Raw genomic sequence first — 18,277 nt, 5'->3', positions numbered from 1 at the left:
CCCATGGCAGGACCAGCTGGCCTGAAGCCCCTGCTGTGGCCGCCGGCCCTGGGACCCCACGTCAGGAGAGGCCGAGCCTATGCACTGTGGTGTGGTTCACACTTACTGTGATCAGGAGTTCAAGTTCAGCCTTCCTTCCTGACTCAGGCGCACCCTGCGATGGACTCTTCCCCCTGAGCCTGGGGACCAGGGAGTGGGAGAGGAGGCCTGCCCCCATTCCTCTGTAGAGGCCTCTCTTTCTCGGGGCGCCCCGTCCCTGGCGGCCTCCCTCGGCCAGAGGAGCCTCACCAGCTGGAGCCCCGAGGTCAGTCCTGGCTGACGCTGGCAGCAGGCCTATGTCCTGGGGCTCTGCTGCCAGCCTCAGCCTGACCCTGCCTCCACTCCCCTCCTCCTCCACCTTGGGATGGGGCCTCAAAGCTGAGGAGAGAGAGAAGAGAGCGCGACGCATGAGCCCTTCTAGACATTGGGCCTGAGGGAGGGTGGCTGAGGGGGCGAGGGCCAGCTCCGGGTGGGCGGCAGGGCCTCCAGGCCTCCAGCCAGGGCCTCGCCGCCTCCACTGGGGGCAAAAAGGGACTCAGCTGAGAGAGGGGCCGGTGCAGGGAGGAGACGGCAGTGGGGAAAGAGCAGGAGAGGAGGGATGGGGAGAAGCCGAATTACTACGACTAAAAAGTCACAATCCCAAACAAAACGAAGCCTGTGGACCGACACCACCACACAGCCAGCACCAAGAGAGAAAGTGGGAGCGGGCAGGAGGGGGGCACGGCAGGGGGGGGGGGGAACAGGACAGAGGCAGCACAGGGGAGAGGAAGACAGAGAGGAGAGCCAGGTGGGCGCCGTAGGGGAGGCAAGGGCTACAGGGGCCCTGGGGCAGGCGGGGGCCTGAAAATATAGCTTTATATATTTATATTTATATGTCACATTCCACAGAGCGACTCACTAGGGGGCAGAGGGGAGGCAGGGCGGTGGGCAGAGAGGAGGCCATGCAGGGGGCAGGATGTGGCCACTGAGGGCCTTGCTCCCCGCAGAAGGCTGCAGGTGCCCTGGCCTGCCCCCCCCCCCCCACCACTCGGGCCTCCCCGGGATCCGAGCAGGGCCATGCAGAGGGTGTGCAAGTGTGGGCCTCACCTGGGGCGGGGGCTTGGGGAGGGGACAGCGAGCAGGACCCCAAGGCCCCCGGGCTCCCTGGGCTCGTGGAGGTAACTCCTTGGGGCGCCCGGGACCCCCCCACGGCCGGGCGGCGGCCAGCGGTCAGTTGGGCAGCGTATCGAGTCCCAGCGAGGCGGCGTGCTGCTTGGCCCGGAGCCGCAGGTTCTCGATGCTCGTGGTTTTACTGTTCAGGGCGGCCGAGGCGGGCGCCAGGCCTGCGGGGGGCGCGGGCAGCAGCGGGGACCCCCACACGCCCTGGTGGGCCGCGGCGGCTGCCGACAGCGACTGGTAGTAGGACTGGCAGTGCAGCGAGCCGAGCGGGGCCATGTTGACGCCCAGGTAGGGCACGGCCGCGGCGGGGCCCGGGCCGCCCACCTCGAAGGACGAGTAGTGCACCAGGTTGTTGGTGGCCGCCATGTGCTGGCGGAACTGCTCCTGCAGGCGGAAGAGGCTCAGCGGGGACGACGAGTAGGAGTGCGAAGGGCCCAGGAGGCCACCGGCCGCGGGGGCCGCGGGGGCCGCGGGGGCCAGGGCCAGGCCGCCCGGGGAATCTGCAAGCAGAGAACCGGGGGCCGGGCCTCAGGCCGGCGGGAGGGGTGCCCTCGGCACCCCCCCCCTGAGCATCCCTGGGTGCCGGGCTTTGTGGGGAGCCCCCGAGGGCCCCGTGTCTGACTTCTTGGGGATACTCCTTCCCAAGGGCGCCCACTGCCCCTCGGCCAGCTCCCTGCCAGGCCTCAGGATGTGTGTCTGAGGCTCGCCTCCTGCCGCAGCTCTGTCCCCTTGAAACTGGCCTCTGGGTCTCTGTGACAATCCCGGGATCGGTGTGGCACTCACCGAACACGTGCTGGGGTGTCTGTACTGGTCGTTAAAGTGCCATCGCATTTCCATAGTGGTTGATAAATAGCTTTTGCCCCGAGCTCCCCCAACCCTCCCCAGACCCCGCAAGACCTTCTCAGGATTCAGCAAGTAAAGAGTGAATAGCCAGTGGCCCACTCCTTCCTAACGGGTTGGGGGGGTCAGGGCCGAGCGCCACACGTTAGAAGCTGACCCCACTCCCCGCCCCGATCCATCCCCCCTACCCCCCACCCCCGCACAGGCACCTGCCAAGCCTCACCTGCCTTGGGGCTGCTCCTCTTGCAGCCCAGCCCCTTTCTCTCAGCCCCAGGGCTCTTCTCCGTTTTGGGATCCTCCGCCCCTGCCCGAGGGTCCTCCTCCCGCTCTGGCTGGTCCTCAGGGGCTGACTCACTGGCCGACTGCTCAGACAGGCTCAGGTGAAGATCAGCAGGGGGGTCACCACTCGGCAGGCTTGGGGGCTGTTCAGTCTCCAGCTGGGTGTCTGGGGTTGGGGCCTCTGGCTTGCTTTCCCCATGGGAGCCCTCGGCCTCCTTCTGCTTCTGGAGCTGCTCTTTCTGCAGGCTGCGCTGCTTCTTCCGGAACTTGGCCCTGCGGTTCTTGAACCACACCTGAGGATGGGAGAGGAGCTGCGGGTTGTAGTTCTGGTGCTGCGAGAGGGGCCATGTGTGCTAACGGGGCTCCCCCCACCCCCGGGAAGCACACACCCTCAACCCCTTTCATACACCTTCAACCCCTTCGGAAGCTGCCCTCCTGTAGCTGCAGGCGCTGGTGGAGAGGGCAGTGACACCTGGCTCCTGGGCGGCAGGAAGCCAGGCAGATGGCCTGGTGCTTGGCTGCAAGGTCTCCTAGGAGGAACAGGGCCCTACCTGCACCCGGGCCTCCGGCAGGTTGGTACACATGGCTAGCCTCTCACGCATCACCACGTCCGGGTAGTGAGTCTTCTGGAAGGTCTTTTCCAGGGCCTCGAGTTGCTGAGCAGTGAACGCTGTGCGGCTGCGGCGCTGTTTGCGATGCTGCGAGCCATAGCGGGCCTCCAAGATGATGTCTTGAAATGTACAGCCGTTGGAGGGCAAGGAGAGGGGGCCCATTTAATTATGGGAAATGGGGGCAGCCCAGGTGGCTTAGCGGTTTAGTGCCACCTTTAGCCCAGGGTATGATCCTGGAGACCAGGGATCAAGTCCCACATCAGGCTTCCTGCATGGAGCCTGCTTATCTCTCTGCCTATGTCTCTGCCTCTCTCTCTCTCTCTCTCTCTCTCTCTGTGTGTGTGTGTGTCTCTCGTGAATAAATAAATAAAATCTTAAAAAAAATAATTATGGGAAATGGGGAGTCTGCTTCTCCCTCTGCCTCTGCCCCTACCCCCACTCATGCTCTCTCGCACACTCGCTCTCTTTCTCGCTCTCAAATAAATAAACTTTTTTTAAAAAGAAAGGAAACAACTCAGGATAGAGGTCTGCCTATCAGCCCTTCTGCTTCACTAGACCCCGGTGGATGGACAGTAACTTGTCTCCCCAGGCTCCCATCATCCATAAATGGATCCTGGACGGTCTATATTGAAGAGAATCTGAGGGCTACCAGAGTTCTTCCCCAGACTCTGGGGAGTCATCCACAACATTCTAAATGAGGAAGGAAACAACTGGGTGTCCAGAAAGGCTCAGACTTTGGCTTGCTCTTTCCTCAGTTGAAAGGGAGCCCTGAACTTCTCACAAATTGTTACTAACCCCAGCCTGGACTGAGTGCATGCTGGTTACCTGGGGACTGGGGATCCCTCAGGCGGCCGAACCCTGGTGAGAGAGCAACAGCTCGACATCCTGCTACTGGCCCCAGGGACCATAAGGGTGGGTGATCATAGGGGAGGCCGGGCTGTCTGTACCATCGGCAAAACTTTCTGCCAGAAGGTGAGGCCTCCAAGCAAAGGCCCACGTGGAACTGATGTCCCCCTTCTTGAGAAGTAGAGAATGGGAGTAGGGCGCAAACATCCAGTTCCTCTACCCCACCGGGGGGGGGGGGGCTCCATCCCTGATTCCTCTGTGTCCAGCACAGTGAGAAGCTGGTGTCACCACAGGGAATTCACACACAGGGAATTCACTCCGAGGCAGGGAAGCAGCATAGCCAAGGCCAGAGCCACATTCCCACATTGGAGACGAATGCCCCACACTGATCTGGAGAAGGTAACCAGGGGCTCAGTTTTATCCACTGGGCCCTGCCCTGAGGCCTGGCAGAGTCTCCAGGAGTAGGAATGGCTGTTCCATCCTCCCTTCCAGGCCAGCACCTCTTCCCAGGCAGGGTCCTCATATCCTGTCCCTCTACTGTGCCTTTGCTCATGTGGTCCCCTCACCAGTCATTCCTTTTTCGGGCCTGGCTCTGCCCCACAGCCTGCAGGAAGTCCTCTTAGACTGTACCAGCTGCCCCACCACCAAATCCTGCCCACCCCCCTGCCATGCTCTCCTATGCATCTCTGAGCACCTGCTCTCCCTGGGGGTGCTCTCAAGCCCCCAGAGTACTGCCTGGCACGGCGCTGGGCCCAAGGCAGCTCACCAGCCACTCAAGGTTTGACCTGGGACAGGAGAGAGTGGGTGGCACCACCTCCCAGGAATCATGCCCCTCGCTTATGCTGTCAAATCCTTCTCAGGCCCCGGGAGAGGCTGCAGGGCAAGGCAATGGTCAGTTGAAGGCAGAGGGGGACACAAGACAGCCACTCCCTCATGGGCACTTACCTTGGGACCTGAGCAATAATGACTTCTGAGCACTTTCTAGTCTCTGCCCAGTACTTTTGCATACGTTACCTCAAATAACTTCCTGGCCAGCCTCTGGCCCCCACTTTGTAAGGGGAGACGCAGGCTCAGAGAGGAGAGGTAAACAGGCCCAGACTGCAAAGCTTATATTTTAGCCATCACCCAGGCCCACCCCCACCTAGACTGAACCTCTCTGAGCCTCAGTCTCCTTGTCCATAAAAGGGAGATAACAACCCCTCTTTATCAGACCTGAGTAATTTGACTCACAAAGTCTCACACAGCCCCTGATGCAGAATTGGCATTCAAAACATGGGTGCTGTAATTATTTGTGGGACCCCTGTGCCCGGAATAACCTCCCCTGGGCACCCCAGCCCTCTCCCAGCTACTGCCCAGCCCTAATCCTCGGGGCTGCTCCCTTCCCGTGCCCCCATCTGTGAGATGGGCTAACGAGTCCCCTTCGCAGGGTTGTCGAGGGAATCTGAAGGCTGGCCACCCCCGCACCATGCCAGCCAATAAGGGGCACTATGGATGCTCATGCAGAGGTTTTGCATGGACACCTCTGTGTATTGCGGAGTGACCTGGGATGTCCAGGGCCCCCACAGGAAACACGGCCAGCACTCCGCCCCCCACCCCTCGGGGACCGCCGCCTCCACGGTTGTGTCCCCAGGGCCCCATCCCCAGGGCCCTTACCAGCCAGGCGCTCAGCCAGCGTGAGCGCGTGCACCGACGGCCGGTAGTCCGGGGTGTGCTGGGCCTGCTGGGCCGCCTGTTGGTGCAGGTTGTACATGGCACTGAGAGAGTTCATGGCGTGCAGCGAGTAGCCATTCACCCCGTAGTGCTGCATCGCGGCGTGCGCCTGCAGACGGCAGGGAGAGGGAGCATGAAGCAGGCACCCCGCTCTAGCCCCCCCAGACCCTGGACGCCCCCTCGTGCCCAAGAGCTCCTCCCTCTCTGGGCTCTGGGGTCAGACGGCCTGGGCTGGAATCTCAATTCGGTCACTTAGGAGCTGTGTGACGTTGGGGAAGTCACTTATCTTCTCTGACCCTCAGTTTCTCCATCTGCTAATGGGGCTAATCATAGTACCTACTGCAGGAGATCGTGCAGGGATTTAGAGAAGGCTTGACCATAGGGCCTGGCACATGGCGTGTGCTAGAAAATGTTAGTCATTGTGATTTACCAGCCCCATTGCTGCTCTCTGAAGACGTGTTTTCACTTAGGCACCCAGGTGCTTTCTTATTTGTACCTTCATTGATTCACTCACACACTTACTATTCTATTCATTCAACAAACACCTAGTGGAGCCCACATGGGGCCAAGTCCAGAGCTGGACTGAGGACACAGAGGCATTTGCTCCAACGAGATAGTAGGGTCTTAGACCCTCTCGTGCCCCACAGACATAAGACTACTGACTGCTACATATTCACTACCATTACCTTCTTCTATTTACCATTTCCTCCGAGAGCAAACCAACCCCATTTGCAGATGGCTCTGCTATGGCTTAGAGAAAGAGCAGGGCCATACAGAGGCCACACAGCCAAATCAGGGCCCCTCCTGCGCACCCAGCTTCCGCCTCATTCTTTGGCGGCCAAATCTTCATCCTTCCTACTGAGATGGCCCAGCTCAGCACGAGGTCCTATGAGCCCCAGGTCTCCTCTGGACCTTCATAATCCTCATCTGAGAGTCCACTGCATGTCAGCCTGAAATGTCACTTTTGGAATGTGGTCCCATGTCTGCAGTCTCCCAAAGAAACAGGTGCTTCCCGTTTCCTGGGTGTAGGAGGGAAAGGGGGACAGTGGGGCAAGGGCAGGTCCATTTGGTAAGAGGAAGAACTTGCCAAAGCATCTCAACTCCCCACCCTCACTGACGTAGACACTCAGGCTGCACACCACTAAACATCCACAGCGTACACGCCTGCGCACACACATCTTTCACACACAAATACCTGTACGTGGACATCCTCAGCAAGGCACTCACAGAAGTGGTCACCCTCAAACACAAACTCGGCAACATTTACCCATTCAGTGTCATTCTTCCCATGCTTCTGCACACACTCTCACGGATATCTATCCATGCAGCAGACATACCCACACACAAACCTTCCACTCTCACACATTTATATATTACACATATTCATCCAGTAAATATGTATGAAGCACCCAAACAAAGTCCTTGCGTCCATGGCACTTACATTCCAAAGGAGGACAACAGAACAGCAAATACATACATGTAATAATGTCAGGCAGGAACAAGTGCTCTGAAGAAAAATAAGACAGAGGAGGAGAATAACGAGAGGGAAAGGGAAGATTGTTTTAGAACATGAGGTCAGGAAAGGGCTCTCTGCTATTTGAAGGAAGCCATGCGAAGTTCTGGGGGAAAGGCTTTCCAGGCAGAAGGAACGGCAAGGACAAAGGCCCTGAGGCGTGAAGAAGCTTGGTGTGTCTGTAGACCAGCAAGAAAAGCCAGGGTAGCTGGAGCACAGAGGGGGAGGGAGCGAGCGAAGGGGATGGGACTGGAGGGAGAGGAGAGACCAGATACCACTACGCCCACCCAGCCCACCCCTCCAAGATAGCTTCTGGAGCTTCCACAGGGCCACTGTAAGGAGTGGGCTGGTGACGGGAGACTCCTGGAGGGTCTTGAATAAAGAGTAATGTGATACCATTTGTCATGAAAAGCTGGCTGCAGAGGAATCAAGGGGAAACGCAGAAGGACGCCTAGGTGGCTCAGCGTTTGAGCACCTGCTTTCAGCTCAGGTCATGATCTCGAAGTCCCTGAATCGAGTCCCGCATCGGGCTCCCCGCAGGGATCCTGCTTCTCCCTCTGCCTGTGTCTCTGCCTCTCTCATGAATAAATAAAAAAATTTTGAGAAGAAGAAGAAGAAGAAGAAAAGAGAGAGAGAGAGAGAGAGAGAGAGAGAGAGAGAAAGAAAGAAAGAAAGAAAGAAAGAAAGAAAGAAAGAAGAAAAAGAAGAAGAAAGAAGAAGAAGAAAAGCAGAAGAGACCAGGTCACAGAAGACTAGGCCAGCAACTGAGGTGCCTTCCGCCAGGCGGTAGGGGTGGACCTGGTGAGAAGTGGTCAGATTCACGACATCTTTTGAAGAATCAACAGGACTACTGATAGGTTAGCTATAAGCTGTAAGGTAAAGAGGTCAAAAAGGATGACGCCAGGTCTTGGCCGGCTCAGTCGGTAAAACATGCGACTCTTCATCTCGGGGTTGTGAGTTCAAGCCCCACACTGTGTGTAGAGGCTACTTAAAAGGGATATTTTGGGTGGTTGAGTTAAGAAAATCCCTGAACAACTGAATGAAGATGCATCTTTTCTTGAGCCAGGAGCATTGAGGGAGAAGGGGGTCTGGGAAGGGAGCAATAGACATCAAGGTTTTTTGGGGGGACATGCTAATTGTAAAATATGGATCTGACTTCCAAGTAGGGGTGTTGAATTGCCAGGTGGATATACAAGTCAGGAGCTGAGGGCTGGATTTATAGATTTCTGAGTCAACACTCACATGTAACACCTACCAACAATGTTTACTTACAGAGGCCCACTCTATGCACTATAAACATGACCCCAAGGGCAGAGATCTAAGTGAAGAGAAGGACAGACAGGACAACACCATGTTTAAACACTGTATAATAGAATATACCATAGACAAAGCTAAGGAGCAAACAACAAACTTGGAAAAATCTTTACCATATCTATGACCTAGCAAGATTGATTTAAAAAATAATAAATAGCACAAATAAAAGTACGAGAATGTCCATAATATATAAAGAACTCTTTTCAAGAAACAAAAAGATGGTCACCTTAATAAAAGACTGCAACATAACTGAAGAGACAACTTATTAGGAAAAACACAAATAACCACCTGACCTATGACAAAAAAAGCTCAGCCTTCCTTGTAACCAAAGAAATAAAAACAGAAACAATAAGATACAATTTTTTTTCACCCATGAGATTCACAAATATGAAAAAAAAATATTAGCCAGGGTTATCTAGAGGAGTGGGAAATGGTCCTTCTCCTACTTCACTGACAAAAGAGCTTTTTTAGTTCCTGCATCAAAGGCCTTTAGAAAGAGCATCATTTAACTCAACAATTCCATTTCCAGAAACATATCCTTCAAATATGCAGAAGTGTGTACAGGAATGTTTATCACGGCTCTGCTTACGTGGCAAATGATTGGAAACCTCACTGTCCATCGAGATGGTTAGTTGAGTAAACGAGAGGCCAGTCATGCCGCCAGTGGAAAGCTGTGCCACAGTTTGAAACAATGATGTGTATCTGTGTGTGCTGATGCTCACAATATATCGTTGAGTGGAAGAAATAGGTAACAGTATGCATGATGTGATCCCATTTTTGTAATGTATGTATAAATATGCATAGAAAAGAAGTCTAGAAGGTTATACCCTGAAATGTTAACAGAGGTTATCTCTGGGAGGTAGCAGGTGGGATTACTGGTGATTTTCACATTTATATCTTTTCCTTTCTTTCTTTTTTTGAGGGTGGGGAGCCTCATCCATGCGTTCCAATGGATGTGGGGATGGAGCCAGGCCCCGAAAGGTGTCACAAGCTTCAGGTGGGGAAGAGGGAACAGAGTGTAGAAGTAATTTTATCCATCCCCTTCCCCCACCCCTGCGAGGCTTTGTTGCCTTAATACTCGTAGCTGTTGATGTGGTGACATCTTAATTGACTTAATTATTGCTGCTCTCACAGTTTTTGATGCACGACAAGTCTTTATTAACTAAAGCCAAGAGAGGTACCTCTTTCCCTCTCTCTCTCTCTCTCTCTCTCTCTCTCTCTCTCTCAGCGCCACAACTGCCCTGGCTCACTGGTCCTCTGAAGGTCTCCAAGACCTTCCCAGTCTGGCCTCTGCCTACCCCTCCAGCCAGATGCCCTCCCTTCCCCCAGCACACAGCAATCTCAGGTTACCTGCCACTCCCCCTTGTCGCAGCCTTGCCTATGCAGCCGCTGGGCCCTCCACCTGAAACACCCTTCCCTCCACCCCCCTTCACCTGCCAAATTCCTCCTTCTCCAACCAGGTGAGTTCAACTGACGCCTCCTCCGAAACAGGGCCCTTCCCAACAAGTCCCTAAAAGGGCATCTCTCCCCTCTCTGGGCTCCAGACAGCCAGCAGAGGTCACGGACATGATCATGCCAACAACAAGAAAACAAGAGCGACAGCTCCTGATTCCTGAACATGCCCTTCGAGCCCTAGCTCACCACACAAAAGCACCTTCCAGGGATTTTCTTAACTGAGCACCTGACTCGGAGTAGTGTGATGACACTTCCACCTCCCTGGCTAGACTGAGCCCCTTGAGGGCAGAAGGTGTATCTCATGCCTTTCTGGACTCCCCACCGGGGCCCAGATCACAAGGTCTGGCACAGAGGCAGGGCTCTGGAGGCAAGGATCGAGGATCGAGGATCGGATGAATAAATGAATGATAACAACTATGTATGAAGTGCCTCAGATACATCAGCCATCTCCATCAGTCCTCCCAACACCACAGGGGGTAGGGACTGTTTTTATCAGACGAGGAAGTGGAAGGTGAGAAAGACTGATTAATTTGTTAAAGGGCAGGCAGCTAGGAAGTGGTGGAACAGGTTTCCACGGTGAGATTCTTCCCACCAGCTAGTGGTTCTAACCCCAGGCTCTTACTCCAGTACGTTCTGTTCCCTGTTGTCCAGCATCTCTGATTCGATCGAAGGCAACAGCAGAGAAAAAGCACATTTCCCCACTGTGCATGCTCGTGCATGCATGTATGTGTGTGTGTGCACGCGTGCATGCATGCACGCACACATGTGTTGTGAGATGAGGCTGTGTGTGAGCCCAAATCTTCCGAGCTGATCTCCTCTCTCCCCAGCCTCACACTCCTCTTCCGCACTCCAGGTAGACATCAGGGCCCCAGGTCTCCTCGGAGGCCACGGCAGGGTCCTTGTCTGTGGGTGGCACTGATCATCGTGGTACCACATGGTCCCATGTCTGCGGTTCCTCTCAGCTTTCATGTGCGCCCATGTCTGTGCGCAGCCTGACTGTGATTGGCCACATAACTCTGTGTGTGTGTCTGTGTTTATGTGGGTGTCGGCAGTTATTTATGCTTATGTTGTTGTGCGTATGTATGTCTGTGGCCCCATGTGCATACCTGAATGGATGTGTGTAAGCGTGCGTGTGTATGACCAGGGGAACATACAGTAAACGTACCTTCCAAACAAGGTCTGAGGGAGAATGAGACAGAGAAATACAAAGAGAACAAAACAGGGAAAACCAAGAAGATGGAGTTGATGCAGAGACAGAAAGATCAACACAGAGAAAATGAGATTTGCCTCATTCATTTTTTTGTTTCTGCAACAGCCAGCACCGAGCCTGGTACAGAGCCAGTGTTTAGTGAATAGCAAATGTTGAATGGATGAGAAGGAACCTCAGGCTAAGAGAGATGAGGGACCAGTGCAGGAAGCAGGGCCACCATGGCCCCATATGGTCCTCAGAGCAGAATGGACACTCAGAGTCCCAGTCCCATCACCTCCTGTGTCCCCAGGACCAGAAGCCAGGGTCTGGGGAGAACCCTGCCCAGTGGACCCTTTCCCAGCAATCAGCGCAGCCCAGACCTGCCGCCGGGGTCCTCAGCGAGGCCCAGCAGCTGGAACCCCATCCACATCCACTTCTGATGCCAGGGCCCGAGAAACAGGCCCAGAGCCGCCCAGGCCAGAGTCTGCGGGGCCGGCAGCAGCCTCCAGACAGGGTGCTGCGCTCCTGGCCCCAGGCCGGCCCCGCGCGGGCTCAGCCCACTGCACACTCCAAACAGAATCAATTATATATTTAAAAGGTGCCGCCCCGCAATTCCTGGTGAGCCAGGAGAGCCATCCATCACGGCGCGGCCGCGTTTCACAAGCTGTCGAATTGTGCTTACATTGGTTAAAAGAATCTTTATATTTCATTAAGCAAGCAGATCGGCGGATCTCCCGCCACAGGCGCCATATAGATGGCTTTAATTTTCCAAATCTGCAAATGCATCCGTTATGTCCCCGCGTCGCTGCTGGCTGCGGCCTAATGCCCAGCCAATCGAAGAATCAAGCAGAATTTTATTAGGGGGCATTTTTTATAAATTAACAGCAGGACTGCTAGGAAACTGCACGCGAGGCGTCTTTGATCACCGGGAGAGTGGACTCTTCCTTCCCGGGTCACTCCCCGCTCAGCACCCCCACAGGCCCAGGCCCTCTCTCCTCACCTCCTCGTCTGTTCTGAATTTTTAATCCCGCCTCGCTGTGGTGTCTTCTGGATCTCGCAGGTGGGGAGCGAAGCAGAACAACTTTGTTTAAAGGGATGGAAACAAAGCAGGAGGGGAGGAACCAGGATCCTCTGAGGACCTGCCTCCTCTGTTCCCAACCTGGCCAGACACATTATCTCAGGAACAATGACAGCCACCTTATAGCGCATACACGGACCATGAGCCAAGCCCTCTTCTCACTCACAAGCTTCAGAACAACCCTCCCAGGTAGGAATTATGATCTCCATTATGTGAATGAGAAAACCGAGGCTTGGGGAGGTAAAACCACCTGCCCCAGGTCCCACAGCATGAGAAGTGTGTAGCCCAGGGCTGGCCAGCCACCTGAGGGAGGCGGAGGAGGAGAGGGTCCCTCACGTGGGTACATGTGTGTGCACACACATGTCTGTGTGTGTGTGTGTTGGAGGAAGGCAGCTGAACAAGACGACCCAGGAGACTTCTGGCTCTAAGCAGGTGTGTCCACGATTTTGCGAGAAGCTCTGTGCCTGGCACACGCCAGAGACTCAACTGCGGGAACCTCACTAATCTCTTACCTCAGCTCTAGGAGGGAGCCACTGTTGCTATCTCTGCTTTACAGAGGAGGAGCTGAGGCTCAAGGAAGGTGAGTTACCCTGGACTGATTGGGAACAGGAAAAGCTGAGCCCCTATCCCAGTAAGAACCCCTATTCCCACATCGGTCCTTAGCCCTGAGTTGCCAAGAAAGAGCAATGGGAGCGTGTGATGTTCTGAGCAAGGACCCCGCGGGCACCAGGTCTGAGCGTGGACTTCAGATGAACGTGTCCCCAGCTGCTCCCTCTCTGGTGCTGTTTTACAGCCTCACTCTCAGGTCACTGCTGAACCCTCCAACTCCAAAAATCTCCTGTCAGGAACAGGCACTCAGTGGTGCAGAGAGCCCAGGAACTAGCCAGGACCTCCCCTTGCCAAGGGCCAGATTTCCCCATCCATGGCTCCCCTCCCAAGGGGGTGATCCAGGGCACCCAACAACTCAGTGATTCAACGTGGCCAGCAAGGCCACAGGAATTGGCCGAGGACACATTCTAGAGACACATATAAGGGCCAATGGCTGGAAACGTGGCATCATTTCCTCTCAGTGTCTGAGAGCTTGGGAATCTGGGGCACTTCCCTCAGATCCTCATCCCCTAGACTGCCAACCCCTGCCCCTCCGCTCCTATCGGTGCACATTTAAACCCATTTCCATTTCCCCCTTTTAAAATGAAAGGACTCATCTCTCAGGCCAGTTATCTCTGTTCCCTTTAAAGACTAATTACTTGAAAAGCATTTCCAAAGTCATCATTTCCACTTCTCCCTAACCCACTACACCACACCACCCTCCCGCTGACCACTGAGATAGAGCTCTCCAAAGTCATCGTGTTGTGCCTCCTCCTCTGGGAACACTGTTCCTCCACCAGCATTCCCTGAAGAACTCCTGATCCCTCACGCTAGGCTTAGGCTTCCCCTTTTCCAAGAAGCCTCCCCCGGTACCCCAGGCTGGGCCAGGTGACTCCTTTGTACTATCATAGCATTGCCTCACCAGGTGAGTTGCCTACCTGCCTGCCCTTCACTCAAGACATAATAATCACTATTTTTTACCAGCCATCCTGATAGGGACCTGACAGGTAGCATCTCATTTAATCCTTAAAACAATCTCCTAATTCCCATTTGACTGATAAGGGACCTGGGATTCAGAGAGGTAAAGTCATATGCCCAAAGCCACACAGCTAAGCAGTTTAGCCAGGATGAAATCCAGGAAGTCTAACTCCACAGTGTGAACTCAGTGCTCACCATGAACTTGCCAGCTCCGGGGCTCCTGTAGGCAGGATCTGGCTCTAGAGCACTAGCTCTAGAGTACTAACTCAGTACCTAGCACAGGGGACATTAGACCCTCATTCCTCAAGGAAAGAGAGCCACTGTTTGTCAGGCAGTGGACTCTGTGGTAATGTAATGAGTTCTAGCCCCATGGGCTCAGATTCTGGGGGAATGGTCAGATGCCCTGGATGAGAAGAGACCGGCTTTAGAAATGATAAGAGCAGTAGAGCCCAGACCTAAGTGAGCCAAATCCCAGAGTCTCCTCCTAACCTGTCTGACCTGCCCTACCCATGCAGGAAAGATCGTATGACCCCACCAGAAGCCACACCATAGCTGGCTATAGCTGTGACCCTGACCTTGCCACCACACGATGCCCTGGCCACTGCTCTCACTCTGGTCATGCCCCATCTCCCAGTGGCATTTGATACAGGTACCATGACCCTACATTGCTACCATTAATCTCATGCTGCTTGATCCATGTGGAGACGGAATGGACTATTGCTGAGGTCCAGGAGCTCCAGCAGCCCCCTTCAGCTGAGGGCCCTCAAAGTGGTTCTGGATTTGGAGCCGAAGACCTCAGATGGGCCTCAGGGTGTGTACCTTTGCAAGGGTCAGATCAGATGGGGTGCTGGCCTGGCACCTAGAACTTATCAGTTCCTCAAAGGAGATTCTGACCTCCCCACTTGGTTCAGGGATGCCCTCCCTTGGCCAGAAGGGAGAGCTCCAGGGTCAGAGGTGGGCCTCAGGACAGGCCCCACCCCCAAGGCCCTCTGGAGGAGCCCAGGAGCTTAGTTCCCTACACAAACTGTTATCCATTAACATCCAATTATCCCTTGGTCCGAGCCATTAATTATAAATCAGAAGCTAATTGGGGTAATTAGCCCCCTGCAGGCTAATGGGCCGAGACTAAGGGAGGCCTCTCGGCCTACCCTCCTCTGATTTTCTGAGGTGCTTAGTGTTGGGGGGGTGCAAAGAAATCAGGCGGCTGGAGTTAATTTTTTTTAAGGCAGTGAAATGAGGCAGAGGGAGGGAGAAAAAAGATGAGAGAGGCCAATTTTTGTTCTTTTTTTCTCGAATCCCGAATCTCCTTCAGTGGGTCTGCTCTTGGGGACAGTCTAGGGTGGGGGGGGAGGCCTGACCCCGCGTCCTGGGAGTAGAACGCCAAAGTATTGCTTCCTCCCCACTTCCTTTCCAGCATAGATGCAGCTAGAACACCAGAGAAAACCGAGGAGACGTGGTCGGAGCCAGGGGGGCGCAGAGGTCTCAGCCCCGCGGAGGAGGGGTCTGGCCGCCTGGTGCGCCCCGGCCAGGGCTCCGCGGGCCGAGCGGGCTTCCCCGGGCTCGCCCACACCCAGGCCGGCGCGGCGCGGGGAACCGGCTGCAGGGTCCCCGCGGGGCCGCCGCTCGGGGCGCGGCCTCGGAGGAACCCGGGGAGGAGCGTGCCGGGCGGCTCGGGGAGCGTGGTGCCCGCCCGGCGCGGCCAGGACGCGAACAGCCCGGGGCTGGGGGCCGCGGTGCCCGTGACCTGGGCGCACCCAGGCAGCGCCCGCGGCGGGAGGCTGGCCGCAAGCGGGAGCCGCGTCCGCGGGAGGCGCTCCGATCCCTACAACTCCCGCTTTGCGCTGCCGGAAACCGGCTCAAGTTGGAAGAGCAGTCGGAGGCGAGCTGGGACTCCCGGCGGGTGGCGGCGGCGGCGGCGGTGGCGGTGGCGGGGCTGCGTCAGGGAGCTCGTCCGAAGCCCCAGCCCCGACGTGCGACTAAACGGAGGGAGGCTGCTGGGTGGCGGGAGGGCCGGACTGGGCCACCGAGAGCCCCGCTCAGTGCCCTCCGGCCGGAGGAAGAGCAGTGACTCCCCAAGGTCAGAGATGAGGGGTGCTCGGAGCAGGACGGCGCCCGGCCCGGCCCACACCCCGCTAGCAGCCCCCCCCCAGCACCCCTCCCTACTCCGCCGCCCGCTCGGTAATGGGCTTTGGCGGGCGGCGCTGGCGTCGCCCGGGGCCTTGATTAGATATTTATTGCTGTCATTTACATGGGCACCGCAGGGCGGCCGAGCGGGACTGCGGGGGGGGGGGGGGGGGGGGGGGGGGAGGAGGGGAGGAATGGGGACGGGGGGGGGGGGGGGCGGGGAGGAGGCCGGCACCACATGGACCGGAGAGGCCGGGAGAGCGCGGGGGAATTGGGAGCGCTCAGGCCCGGCGCCAGGTGTAGACACGCAGGCCCTTGGGCTGCGGGGCAAAGAGGGAGGTGGGGTTGTTGCACCTCTGAGCTTTGTCCTCGGCGGTGTCTGCGTGTGAGGAGCAGTGAGTGTCCCTGTGAGTTTAACCTATGTACGTAACTGTCAGAGGGGTTCTGTGAGTGCGTGTCCCGCTGATCTGCCTGTGTGCCCCTATGTGTGTGTGTTCCTCTACCTGTGTAACTTCTCACCTTCGTGTGTCTTAGCGAGCTACCCCTAGCCCAGGTGAACCTATGCATGCGGCTCTGGGTGGCAGTCAGTGTATGTGTGGCCCTGTGTGTCTGTCCATCAGAATGGCCCTAAAATGTGTGTGTGTGTGTGTGTGTGTGTGTGTGTGTGCAGGATTAGCTCAGAGATGGGGGTGGGAAGCTGTGTCCTTTGATCAGGTTCGCCCTTTTACCCCACAACCTACAGGTGGGGGTCAGGGTGCTCCAGCCCCCCAGAGCCCAGGCTCCAGGGAAGCTGGCACAGAAGGCAGTAACCAATCCCTCATTCCAAGCCCACAGGGCCAGAATACCACGGTTGGGGTCCTTTGGAAACTGTTTCCTGCTCAAGATCTAGCATGGGAAGTGTGAGTGGGTGTGCAGGGGCCAGGTCTCCAGAACAAGTTGTTTGTATCTGAGCAGAGAAATGGCTCCAGTTGCATGACCACATTGGATAATGCCACATGTGAAAGTGACACTGACGGTGTGCAGGGGCCCCGAGACACTCACCCGGTGCCCTTGAAGCTGACCGGCAAGCCCGCCAACAGACAGAACCCATCCAGAGGCCCAGGCTGCTCGCCTTTGCGGGTGCCTTCGCCTGGGGCGGGTTTCCGCTCCTCTGCACCTTTGCCCTTCCGTTTGGATTTCCACACAGGATTTGTTACACTGCAGCCAGCTTCCCATGTCCCAGCAGAAGTCCTCGCGGGAGAGGTCTGCCAGGGGGATGGTTGTTTACCCCCATTCTGAGTAGGGATTCCTGCTTCTGGTCCAAAGATTGTGCATACCCCAGCCACAGAGGAAAGAAATTTGAACCAATTATCTGGATAATTTGCTCTCACTAGGTAGCAAATTCGATTTTTTTCTGACCGCCTACACACACACATTAGCACAGCTGGCTCGCAGAGAGGGGAGGTAGGGACTAGGGACTAAATTCACCGATCCTTGGGTCAGACCGCTTTCCCTTTGGGGAAGTACTAGGGACGCCGGGGAGTGAAAGGCGAATCCCAGCAAAATTGAAAACAAGTCCCTCCACCCCCCCTAAAGCTAATAGACGACAAGACCTCCCAGGAAGATGCTGGACGGGGCCAACCCGCCTGCAGCGCACGGGAGCCCGAGCTGGAGTGCAAGACACAGCGGCCACCGCCCGCCTCCGCTGCGAATTGGGAACTTGCACAATTTCCACGGCTGCAGCGCCAACAGCCTCCGAGAGCGAACTGCCTTCCCCCAACCCCTTTGGCAAGGCCCATGGAGTCTGTAAAGCCTTTCGCTCTTCCCGAGGTCCTTAAACCCGGGGAGCTTCACAAAACGAGCACCAGCCAGGCCGACTCAGCCTCTGCAGATTTTTCTAAAACGAAAAAGGTAGCCCGGGTCCGAGCGCAACCCGTCCTGAGGCTGCGCGGGAGACTCCGCGGGTTCGCTGCTTGGGGGGGACTCTGAACACCAACGACGGCGAACAGGCCGCGGATCCCAGGCCCCCCTCTCCCATCCAGACCTCCTCATCGAACAAGTCATCAGCCTCATGAGCCCCCATCCCGCCGCCGCCGGAATACAGAAAAGTTTAAGCCCCAGTTTCGGGGCGAATTTGCAGGAGACGTTACGGCGAGGCGCCCCCCGCGCCCCAAGCGCGGAGCCCGGGAACTTGTGACGGGCGAGAAAGTTGAGCCAGCGGCGTCCGGGACACCGCCGTTCCGCTCCTGCACCGGGTCGAGCAGCCGGGGAGAGCGTGCAGCGTCCCGGCCCCGTGGCCGCTCCTCCCGCTGCGCCGCGAGGGCCGCTCCGGGGACTGGCCCCAGCCTGCGGTTCCCGGGCTGCGCTCCCCCGACCCACGCCGGCCGAGGCCGCACAAGGCAAAACGAATTCCGGGGCCCGGGCCCGCCGCGCCCCGACCGTCCACCTGGGGCACCCTAGCCCGAGGCCGCACTCGCGCGGACAGAGGCAGGCTGCGCGCGGAACCACCCCGGGCCGGAGCACTCGTGCAGAATCGCCATCCCGAGAGAAAAGGCGCGCTCGGCGGCGGCGAGTTG

General features: G+C 56.7%; 1 protein-coding gene across 2 annotated transcripts; it reads right to left on the bottom strand.

Annotated features, from left to right (window-relative positions):
* Positions 1 to 1,248: 1,248 nt before the first annotated feature.
* Positions 1,249 to 5,589, bottom strand: DMBX1 (diencephalon/mesencephalon homeobox 1). 2 transcript variants are annotated; one of them, XM_041737775.1, is made up of 4 exons: positions 5,427 to 5,589; positions 2,868 to 3,046; positions 2,261 to 2,609; positions 1,249 to 1,697 (listed from the first exon to the last, which is right to left on the bottom strand). In XM_041737775.1, exons 1-4 carry the CDS (start codon positions 5,578 to 5,580, stop codon positions 1,249 to 1,251), a joined length of 1,131 nt encoding a protein of 376 aa, XP_041593709.1. In that variant the 5' UTR covers positions 5,581 to 5,589. The 2 variants fall into 2 exon arrangements, with proteins under 2 accessions (XP_041593709.1, XP_041593708.1); XM_041737774.1 differs by having other exon boundaries at positions 2,868 to 3,063; positions 5,429 to 5,580.
* Between the last annotated feature and the right edge of the window lie 12,688 nt (positions 5,590 to 18,277).

Source organism: Vulpes lagopus, chromosome 23 (genome assembly GCF_018345385.1).
Source record: "Vulpes lagopus strain Blue_001 chromosome 23, ASM1834538v1, whole genome shotgun sequence".
NCBI classification, from domain to species: Eukaryota; Metazoa; Chordata; class Mammalia; order Carnivora; family Canidae; genus Vulpes; species Vulpes lagopus.
Note: the sequence above shows the minus strand (reverse complement) of the source record. Positions and strands in the feature narration are given on the sequence as shown.